We start from the raw sequence: 12,029 nt of genomic DNA on the forward strand, positions 1-12,029 counted from the left end.
ATTATGTAATGATCTTCCCACTGAGGCCCATCTGGCACCAACTTAACTGCTTTTGCTGTGCCAGGCTACTTTTTGGTCTCCTCCTTGCCAAGGCATTTACCAACTCCAATTATCCCATGAAGGAAGGGTAGTGCCTTTTTCTTTTAGCAGGCCCAGTGATATGGGCTAGCTAAAATGTGGTTTTAAATTTGTATGTCATTTTATGGTTTTAATTTCATACTGCATTTTATCGCGTTTATTTCATTGTTCATTGTCCAGAGAGTTTCAGCTATCAGGAGGTATAGAAATAAAATGAATGAATGAATGATAAAATAAACTGGCCCTGAACTCCTGAAAAATGAAGCCTAATGCTCTCACTTCCCACAGCTATATATTCTGAGAGTTAAACCTATTCACAAATACATGAGATGCCCACTTTTTATGCATTTAAGTATGTTTGTGTTTTCACCCTCTGAAACAATGCAAAAGAGAACAAACCCAAAATTAAACAGAAATGCTTACATTAAAATTGTTCAAGTGGACCCTGTGGCTCTTTGATTTGAAAAGGCATGCCAGTAGCCTTTACATTAGCCAAATTATTATTATTACTACTATTTGCTGGATATAATGATACTGTTTCCGTATGACCATTTATCAGAAGGGAGGATTTGTCCCACTCAGAGGAAGCTGTGCATTGAAATCAATGATATATTTTTTGAAAAATCTTAAATGTGCTGTAATCAGCATACAAGCAATGCAGCACATGTGTTAATAGATAATTATCTTGCTCTGTGACATTTTTAAGGGCCTTCCATGTCTTATCAGTGCATTAATCTGCTATATTAATACAGACATAATTATACTACATTTAGTGCTTATGTAATTAAAAGGAAAAGATTAGGTAGAGAGCTAAAGCTTCAGTCCCTGAAGGAATAAAAGGATGTTCTTTTCTGCAAAGCAGATCTGATAACGGGTAGAACAGCTCAGTTTCACCAAGAAGATGCTCGAGTTCCAGTCTCTGAAGTGCTGAGATGCTTCCAGCTCTTATTCCAACCTTACTAGGGTGGCTCAGTTCCACTGCATCCTATGTAAGTCCCTGCAGTTTATCTAGATGGGAGAGTGTACCAGTCCATCTACCTGCCTACCTACCATTCCAGGTATCGGCATACAAGAAAGTTCTGTCTTGGAGAATTCAAGGATCTGATGCTATGGGAATAGGGAAGTATATAAATATTAAAATAAATGAAGACAATTTAAAAATAAATATCACTTCCTCATGCAGATTGGAATATGCCATGGGTCTCCTTGCCTGTAAGGGGTCAGTAATGAATTAAATATTGGTTTTGCTGTTTCTCCTACTGTACTGCTCTTTAGGCAGATCCCAGTCCTCTCTGGGACCCCAGGGAGTCCAGAATAACAGACGAATCTAAATTTGGCCCACCTGGCTGTGGATATAACCCTCTGCAATTTCCCAGTTGTGCATAGCTCCTCTCCCAAATCACGAGTTGGTTCCCACTGCCCCTTCAACCACATGTTTCATGGAGTCAGGATAAAATGAGCAAACACTTTGACATATTATGATTGCTAAAAGCCTGATGCTGTAGATGTAAGGTGGTATTCCTGATCAGAGCAGGAATCCATGTTCCAAATTTTGCCTCCCAGAGAAGCAGGTTAATCACCTTAGAGAAGTTAATGCTTGCCTGTCCTTCCAGAGGCACACTCTTTGATGCGCTAATCATTTACCTGTCCTGAAGTTTCCTTCTGTATTGTGTTGTCTTAATCCCTTTTGTTTTATTCTTACATGCCTCTAGCATTTTGTACTTGATCCCATACTGGATTCTCCACCCACCGCCATACTGTATGTAATTGATAGGTTGTAAAAGTACCTTCAACAGACTCCGACTTAGTAGTCCCTTTGGGAGCTGCCTACATACCACATTTATTTCCTACATTTTATTTATTTTTATTTAAAATTTCTTATATACCATCTGATTATTATAAAAATCTCAGGGCAGGTTACATAAAAAGGTTTACATATGTCTGGACAAAGGTGGCCATCCAGCTGCATCTTGAATGCTTCTACTGTGGGAGAGCCCACAGCCTCCCTAAGTCATTGGTTCCTTTGCTACACTGTTCAGTCAGGAAGTTCTTCTGATGTCCAGCCAGAACCTGAATTTGAGCCCCTAATTCTGTGTCCTACACTCTGAATGATCAAGAAGAGATCCTGTTCTTTGTCTCTGTGATGGCCTTTCAAGTCTTTGTAGAGTGCTATCATATCTTCCCTCAGTCTTCTCTTCTTGAGGCTAAACATGTCCAGTTCTTTCAAGCTCTCCTCACAGGGCTTTATTTCCAGTCTTTGGATATCCTTGTTGCCCACCTCTGAACCCTTTCCAGCTTATCTGCATCTTTCTTAAACTGTGGCACCCAGAACTGCACACAGTATTCCAGATGAGGTCTAACTAGTGCTGAGTAAAGGTGAACTAGTACTTCACAAGACACAGAAGTGATAATTCTATTAATGGACCCTAACAGAGCATTTGCTTTTTGGCAGCCACATCACATTGTTGACTCATATTAAGTTTGTGATCTAAAACAATTCCAAGATCCTTCTCAGTTGTAGTAGCGTTGAGCCAAGTATTCCCTATCTCGTAACAATGCATTTGGTTTTATTTCCCTAGGTGCAGAACTTGGCATTTGTCCCAATTAAATTTCATTCTGTCCTTTTTTAGCAGTGTTCCAGACTATCAAGATCACCTTGAATCTTGTTTCTGTCTTCCAGAGTATTAGCTATTACCCAGCTTTGTGTCATCGGCAAGTTTGACGATCATTCCCTACCATAATTCCATAATCACTTCCTCATCCAAGTCATTATTAAAAACACTGAAGAGCACTGGGCCCAGGACTGAACCCTGAGGTACCGCACTTGTTACCTCTCCCCAGTTTGAGAAGGGGCCATTGATGAGTCCAATTCTATAGCCAACTGTAGATCCACCTGATCATTGCTCCATTTAGCTCATGTTTAGCTGGTCTGCTAGATAGGATATCATGGGGCACTTTGTCAAAAGCGTTGCTGAAGTCAAGATAGGTTATGCCCACAGCATTCCCACAGTCCATCAGGGAGGTTACTCAATGAGGGAGGGACCCTACTGAACAGTACTGAAGAATGCAGTTCTTGACAACTGGGAGGGTCAGTGACACAATTAATAATGGGAATTTTACAGTTATCTTGTATCAGTCATAGGCAATAAATCAAGATCTACTATGTTGACATCATTCCCACAGTCTACCAGGGAGATTACCCATCTCACTGATTTTCTGCTTGCCAAGCAAGCAAGTGGCTGCAATGATGAAAAGGTGGGTGAGGAGCAAGAGCAGCTGGTGCCCATGGTGGTGAAAAGTAAATTCATGGAGGGAGGGTCCCACTGAGGGTGGCTTGCCCAAGAGTCCTCCGAAACCTGGACCTAGCACCACTCTGCACAAATACTTCATTTGTCTTTACATCAACAGTTCAGTGTAAGCTCCGCATCCAATCTGTGCATTCTAGCACAAGGTTTTTCACAGGTTATGCACACAATTCAAGGCCTTTACATAAATATAGTGGTTAGGATGGGGAAGAGTTGGCCTGCTCTCTCAGATTGTGGCCATCTGCTTGGAATATAGTTGCATGATTGTGGCTTATACTTTCCCATGATGTAAACAAAACCTCTTTAATTTTAATGTCATGGCTCATCAAGCATAAAAATTAATTTTCAGGGTAAGTGACATGAAAGACAATTAAAAAATGAGCTCAGTAGTGTTCATCAGCTGATTACACACTGACTTCCTGACTAACAAGGATCAAAAACTTTGTGTATATGTTGTTCTATTTTTAGCTCTGTCCTCATAGTCTACTAATTTAAATGCTCACGTTGCTAAGTTACTTCTCTCTATTCAACAGTGATGATCAAAGCACATTTAATTGGATTTAGGATGTTCAGATGCTGCTAGATTTTGAGGCGGGGTGGGTAACCTGAAGATAAAGCAGTTGTATCCAGAGTTAGTTTTGGAAATTATGTTTACTTTTTAAGACTGCATTCCTGTGCATGTTTAGATGGAAAACAATCTTTCCATGCTGCAACTCTCAGCATGCCCACACCAGGACCTTTTCCTTTCTAAACATGCACAGGATCGGGCCCTTGTTCAGATAAATGGTGTGCATTTGGATAATCCCTGCAGGATGAAAACATTCAAGTGATAAGATCCAAAGCTGACCAGTGAGGGGAGAGAGAGAAAACTTTGGTCCAGTCTGATGCCAGATTTTGTAGCCTGTATTCCTAGCGCTGATGATGGCACTGTACAGGCCATTTGTTTATTTATTTTAAAGCAGATAGGAAAGAAGATTTACTATTGCTCAACCCACTGCACCCCCAGCAATATATTTTTAAAATTATGAAGAAAACCATCTGTCTCCGGAAGGGAAAGCTCCAGGCAGAAGGTTCTTAGAACTTCCAATCAAAAGGCATCAAACAATTATTCCATTTTTCCCACCTCCACAGATTTTTGCTCATGAGACTGGGAAAAAAGAAGAAAGGGTGGAAAAATTCAGGAGAACTACAAACAGCAGATGACAGCACCTTGACCTTCCTGTAAATTTCCATTAAAAATAAGCCCACAAAACTTACTAGCCTGCCATATCTCTCTCTGTTTATCATCTCTATTTCTCTCTAAGCTGCTAAGAGGCAAGTCACCTCCATTTCCATGCCGGCTGCAGCAGAGAAACCCGTCTTCTGCACAGTCAGGACGGAAATGCAGACTACGCGCTGAACAGCAGCCTACTTTAAACCAAACCCAAACCCAAACCAAAAAGCGTTTTTCACGCAGGCTGTTGGAGGAAGGACAGGGCAATCTGTCACTCCTTGACAAGCCTGCTAGTGCCTACATGCCGAGAGGTGATCTTTCCTCTCGGGGAGTGTGGGAATGAAGCAAGTTGTCCGAGGAGGCACGGAGTGGAGTGTCCCTCATCCACCAGCCTCCTCTGCTTCTGCCTCGCATGGAATACTTTGCCACACGCTGCTGAAGCTCAGGCTGGCCCAAGGAACTTAAAAACAGCCTGGATGCACAGGTTAAAGCCCTGCCAAGTCAAGGCAAAGGGAAGGACTGCAGATGATGCTCAATTTGGCAAGGACAACGATGTCTACAGCTGTTAGCAGCATGATTCTACATTTGGCCATTAGCTGATCGGGGCAGAAGGGAGATGGTTACAGAAAAGAGTGTGGGCAAAGCGGGCAAGAGGCCCCACGACACTCATGCCAGCAAACTTCATACAGCGGCAAGGTGGTTTTCATCAGCGCACGGAAGCGCCTATGCACCTCTAGGAGGTTTTCCTATTTTCCTGAAAGTTTGCTTAGGGAATTTGTTAGAAAATGTGTATGAAAACACACTGGAACTTTTCTGAAGTCTATAAATTTTATGTGTAACAATTGCAACACTCCATGTATGTATCATTTGCCATTTTCTGGCTTTTCCTAGACCTGTTTTTCTTGTAAATGTATAGAACTTTGGAAGAGTCAAGCCTGTTTGCAGTTCACAGGAATAGTTGCTCTCCTGGAACCAATAAACAAGTCAGTGCAGCGGCTAGGAGGGCCTTTAAAACAGTATCTGCATTCACTATGGAGCCTCTTTCTTCTTTTAGACAGGTTGCCTTTGCTCAGCTTATTCATGTTTTCCAGGCTTGACTATTGCAGTGGAGTCTGTGTGGGGTTGTCCTTTCAGCCATGCAGAATGTCGCTGCTGGTCTCCTGCCAGGTATCTGGGGGCAGGTACATAGTTAACCCCGTCTTCACCAGTGGCGATTTTGAGTCTGTGCTCAATTCAGAGGGATGATTTTAATGTTTCTTTTGCCTGGAAACCTCATGTTTCCTTCATAGGAGCCTACTTACCAGCAGGAACTGTCATCTTAATGTCAGGTTGGAGCAGCACCAATAGGAATTGAGCTTCTCAGCAAGAGCCGCTCATCGCAGAAGTCAGTTGAGATTTCTCTCTGTCAACTTTTCTCTTGTGGGAACCAAAGGCTTTCTCTTTTCTATTGGGTTTTAAATTTTTGCATCTGAATGTTTTGATCCAGAGTTTCAAATGTGTGTTTCTATCTGAAGTAAATTCACTGCTCTGTAGAAAAGTAGTCTACAAGTATTTGAATAGATAATTAGCACCAAGAAGTGTTCCCATGCTTCATAGGCCACATCTCAGCCTCCCCAAAAGTAAACTTAAGGCAGTATTATTGCAAAGAGAAATCTGATAGGAACTGAAAGCCACTTGTTTTAAAGAGCCACCCTACTGACAAGCAAGCAAGCAAGTTCCACAAGGGTCTTTGATGGCAAATAAGGAGGTTCCAGGAATGTGGATTGGAGATGGATGGATCCATCAGCTCATGGATGAAGCCCAGCCCTGTCCCCAGAGCAGAAGAATTCTAACCTGGCATGATGGTTTTCTTGCACTCACTGCATTTAGAGGAGTATTCATTTGAGTAGCATTCAGTGCAGAGAAGGTGCTCCTCTTTTGTGGCAAAAGGTTTGTCGACCAGGGAGTTCTTGCACTGGAAGCAGTGGAAACAAGTTTCGTGCCAGTGCCGGTCCTTGTAGGACAGATCCTGTAGAAATCGCAAAGCATAAAACATGCTTAGCTCATAGTCCACATGCACCCAAAGGTTGGGCAATCAAAGAAGGCAACGAGCAGATTGAACGAAATTTACCCACCATTTGCCAAGCAAAAAGCTAGCACAAACCCGAGTGATTACAATTTTGAGCAACACAGCAATCCTCCCTACAAAGAAGTCATATACATTTATCTACCCAAAATATGGAGCCATGCCTGGCTGACATCCTGGAAGGTGTCTGCTGTCAAAATGCAGCAGGCAACACTCACAGACATGGCCAAATGAGGCTGCATAGACGTTCTTTGTGCACCCAAGGCAGGTGTGAATTGGCAAGCTGGCGAATGAACAGCAAAGCAGTGAAGGGGTTTTCTGCCTCGAGAGGGTGGTGAATATACATTCAGTGTGATCCTCTTATTTTAAGTATTGTCCAGATAGTTCTGGCTTGTTCTCCACCTTTTGCACACTTCCCTGCCCCTCCAGATCCTCCAGAAAGGGAGATTAGCATCTCATCACCATGTTGTGCATGCTTGCTTTTAGCAGTTGTCAAAAGAAAGAGGTTGTTAAGAAAGAAAATGCTATCTTACAAATTTAAGCATTTTTAATTTATTTTGTTTTAGTGGACAGGGAAATATACACATATTTCAGTGTGTGTGTGTGTGTGTGTGTGTGTGTGTATGCACGCACACAGAGTATGGTTTGAGTCAGATATCCAACAGAAAGAGGAGTTTGATTAGAAAGGAACGAACGACCGTCTGTTTTTAATGTCATGAGGATGAGAGAAAAATCTGGTGGAGAACACTGTTTCGACGCCTTTTTGCCTTCCAGACCAAAGGGCTCAATGAAGTTGATTGTCCTAGCTGAAAGCCATGACAAATACAACAAACGAATGCGCATACACAACAAAATGAAGAATTTCAACAGGATACAAATAAATAAATTAAAGCATACTATGAACAGAAATTCATCTTTAATATAACTTTGAATCTCAGATGCAGTTTACAGAAATTTTGTCTAATGCTCTCTCCCTGATCCTTTTTGCTTCCAAAGCAAACCGAACAACTTTATGTGTCAAATAACTATATCACTTAAAGGAAAAAGAACTGTTTCTGGCAAGGCATTCCTGTATCCATGTGATAGCAAGTGCTTCAAGAATCTCTCTCTGGGGTCAGTATTTAGAGGACAGATTAACACATGATGAGCAATGTCTTCAACTTTACATAAACCACCAATAGCTGGTATGTGCAATGAGCTGGAGAGGCAGGGCTAGAACTGCAGTGTGTTTGCCTGCATTATAAACCCAACCTGGTATTAAAGCCACCTTGCAGAAGAATGGGCCTCATCTCTCCATTTTAAAACAAGGGTTAGCCGTAGGCAGGAACTGCAAATCCACGACAGATCACATCAGTGGCAGGGTAGAAGTCCTGCTTTCAATCTCAGGCATTTCCCACTAAAGGAGCCTCCTGAAGCAGCAGAACTGGAAGATAATCCCCCAGAGTCCCTGCGGAATGTGTGCTGGAAAGAGGAAGCAGCCCAGAACTAGATGGATAAATGCTCTGACTCCACATAAGCCAGCGTCCTGTGTTTACTCCACAAATCCACTAAGAAGAGTGCTTGGAATTAACATAAATAAACTGGCTTGAATGTAAGTACTGCTGGTTTATGGAATGGGTTAAGGTGGGCATTTATACCTCACCAAAAAAGAGGAAATGCATCAACCAAATAAGGGGAAAAAGAAGACAAAGAGTTGCATAATATTTGCATGTACTAACTCATTACGCTTAAGTGCCATTTTAGAAATACATAGCATAATTTAAATACATTTCAACGGAGTGACTAAAGAGGGCATGTTGACTATCTGTACCTACTGGACATTAAAGTGCTCCATCAGAATAATCTAGAGAACACTGTTCATTGGAAAGCTTGCGTCTCAGAAATGTCTCAGTTCATTCTAGATCTCTGACTGGAAATCCTTGACTCACCTAGCAGGAATGTCTTTACTGCCCATTTGACAACTTCAAAAACAATATTTGGAAATGTAAACAGTTACTAATGCTTCAGAATGTGAACTGAAGTGTCTGCATACAGATGGAGACAAGGGTAGCTAATCCTTTCCAATTTTGCTGCATCCAGCAGCTCTGAATGTTGGAGCTTCGAGCTCATTGTATCCATGTAAGGCAATTCCATTGTTGTTGGAGCCAAGTTTTCTTAAGGCCACTTTGGAATCTTTTGAGATAGTGAAATCCCTTTCAACCAGTTTGTTTAATTATCTACCAACATTCCAAGACAAAACGCTACACGTACAAGGAAGCCTTCTCCTTGCATGAGCCTTTCTGTTACTGCTGCTTGAGCCTTTACCTTGACCAAACTGGATTTTTTTTTAATTGGGTGGGTAGGGAGAGAAATGGAGGTAACAGTTATACTTTGCAAAGTTATACTCGCACAATTTCATTGGCTTTCCTCGGTGTGTGTAAGTACATAATAACCACTGGCCTTTTTGAACTAAAGTGATTTTTCAAAGCCAGTCAGGAATTCGTAGGGGGAAACCTCCTGATGAGGAAACTGGGCTACTTAGAATCATAGAATCATAGAACAGTAGCTGGAAGGGGCCACGAAGGCCATCAAGTGCAACCCACCGCTGTTGCAGGACACCACGTTACACCATTCCACTCAGATGACTGTCCAGTTTCTTTTTGAATGTTTCTAGTATGGCAGATAATGGGAACTGTAGTCCACAACATCTGGAGGGCAACGGATTGAGGAAGGCTGGCCAAGAGGCTAAGGACATGTTGACCATCCTGGTTGGGGAGGATTAGAATTGCAGCCCAGCTGGAGGGCACCAGTCTGGGAAAGGCAGACGTATGCCATCGGAAATACCCGTATAGGACTGGTCCTCAGTGGTTATGGAACACTGCCACATGACAGACCGTGCTTTTCTTGCCTGTAGCTGCATGGAAATCATTGTCTTTTCTTGGGCCCGAATTCAATATTACAAAAGTAGCAGTGTGGCAGTTACTTGGTTACTCTCTCTTTTTACTGTTAAGAAGTTCCTACTGTCAGGTTTTTTTGGGGAGGGGGAGGGGGAACAATGCATGCACGTGTGTGTGTGTGTGTGTGTGTGTGTGTATCAGTCATACCACTCAAATATTTTTCTAACCTTGCACCAGAAAAGGAGCCCTAGCCATCTTCTGGCTAATAAAATGCTATCGCATACTTCATCTGCCCTTGTACAAAGTCTTGTTTAAAAAAACAGAGGGGGATTGGAGAGCACTTTCTAAACCCCTTCCTTAAAGGCATCAGCCTGGGTTGAAAAGTTCAGCTGATTAATTCCTTGCTCTGACATTTGTTGACACTGGGCCAAGATCAGGGATCCTGGGATGCCCAAGTGCCTAAGGGCTTAATATCATCTTAGCCAAAAGTAAACTCCGGAAAGACATGGCCGCTTCCTTTCTGCTTGTCACACTACAGGGAACCTTTCCACATGTTGGACTTTGGATCTTTAAAATGCTGTTAATGTTTCTGTCTGCTGCTCCCCATCCTTCTGAGAGGTACACACACATGAAGGATGCCTTTCATCAGCAAAGGTCTGCCTACAGAGCCATTTGTTAGAAGTGGATAAAAAAAGAAAAGGGCAAAAGATTTGGGACCAAGCAAGATGAGATTTGGGTGAGCTGTGATCAGATTGCCTGACATGAAGCTTTTCTATACCAGGCTGTTATTTACCACTTCTACTTGCTGTTTCAATGCAGAACTGAGATCTAAGTACTATGTGAGAAGCATTCCCTGTCCTGTTTTTCAAGGTAACCTCTAGGTGGCACTGTGGTAGAGCAGAAAGTACAAATATGTAAGTGAAGAAAGGGGGTTCTTTTGCTATTTTAAGGGGATGTTAAATTTCCGGACTGTTACGGCAATGGAATCAATGACCGAGGGAGGTTGTGGGCTATCCCACACTGGAGGCGTTCAGGATGCAGCTGGCCAGCCATCTGAGAGGGTTGGTGTAACCAGGAGTCCTGCACTGAGCAGGGGGTTGGACCTGCTCTCGGGCCTCTTCCGACTCCTCCCTGATCCACATGCTGCATGTCTATCCTTTCCTTCACGACATGTGGACAGCACTGGTGTCACCCTGCCGGGACAGGCTTGGGCAAATGCATAACATAACAGTAAGGAAAAGAAAAAGTTCCGTTTTTCCCAGCATCCCTCTAAATTGTGCCGTGTCACTCCCATCCAAGTGCCTGGACCCTTAGGACCAAGCTACACATTCCACTGAAGACTTAGCTAACAGCCATCAGCACTTGGTCCTAATCAGGACTGTGACCCTAGTGTGGCGGTCAGAGGGCTTCAACCCTCTGTGATCCCATTCCAGATTCTATCTACACTCGTGCTAAGTGTCAACATGGACCCATTTAAATCAGGTATGGGCTGCTTATGGTCCTCTAGCAGTTTTGGTCTACGACACCCGGCAATCCTCACCACTGGTTATGCTGACAAGGGTTTGGAGGAGTTGTAACCAAAACACCTGGAGGACCACAAGTGTCCCACTGCTGATTTAAACAATTTAAGACAATCAATCACTTTTGGCAATGAAATTACCAAATGAACAAAACATTTATGAGAACATGTGGGTCAAATAGCTAAAGCCTCAATCTTCCATGGTAGCATTCTGCTCTTGATGGGACACCCTGCAATTGTTTTAAAGGAAAAATAAATAAATAAACATAGACACAGCTGTGAGCTGCATCCGTAAAGTGACATGTAGTTTTGGGTCTTCAAAAGGCCAAATTAAAACACGAAGCCATTAAAACATAAGACAGGGAGCCATGTGGTACTTTTTTCAGATGGGATCACTCTCCTTGAATGCCCACCGTTTGTAGGGTTATTTGGGGGTTGTTTAAGCCACAGCAACTGCACAGCCTGGACCAGTATGGAGGGTATGTAAAGCCCCAGATTATACAAGGTGCTCAGTCATTGAATGACATGCATAAATAGTCTGTAGTTTGAATGGGACCTGATTAGGAGAGAAAGAAGGTGCAGCTACCAAATCTATGCATTGCATATCTGCAGTCCGAAATTGCTTGGAGGGGAAGGACCTCCATCGTCCACAGGATGAACTGGCCAAGCCATTGAGGGTGATCTCAGGGCCCTATCCCATGTTTTCCTGCTGTATGAAATCAAGTCATGGAGGCTGGTAGCTGTTGTCATGTGCTGTCAAGGACTATCTCACTTACGGCCACTCTTGTGGAGACTAGAAATGGGGGCTTTTCCATCCAAGTGCTCTGCTTGGGACCATCCCTTTCTCGTGGCTTCCCTTCTTCCCTTTTCAGTTGCAGGGGAAAATGGGTTTAGATGCTCAGGACTTTTAATGCTATGCTTTATTTTATGTTTTGGTTTAACTGCCCTCTATTTTTACAAAGTGTCATTTTTA

The 12,029-nt window shown here is 42.8% G+C and overlaps 1 protein-coding gene across 3 annotated transcripts in view; it reads right to left on the reverse strand.

The window, feature by feature from the left end:
- The window catches only part of FHL2 (four and a half LIM domains 2), a 38,010-nt gene that overhangs the window by 5,638 nt on the left and 20,343 nt on the right, over positions 1-12,029 (reverse strand). For all 3 annotated transcript variants that reach the window (XM_044428230.1, XM_044428232.1, XM_044428231.1), the window contains exon 3: positions 6,430-6,604. In XM_044428230.1, the coding sequence (XP_044284165.1) occupies positions 6,430-6,604 (175 nt within the window). The remainder of the gene's footprint in view (positions 1-6,429; positions 6,605-12,029) is intronic.

This window comes from Varanus komodoensis, unplaced genomic scaffold, assembly GCF_004798865.1.
Source record: "Varanus komodoensis strain SLA01 unplaced genomic scaffold, ASM479886v1 scaffold2, whole genome shotgun sequence".
Taxonomy (NCBI): Eukaryota; Metazoa; Chordata; class Lepidosauria; order Squamata; family Varanidae; genus Varanus; species Varanus komodoensis.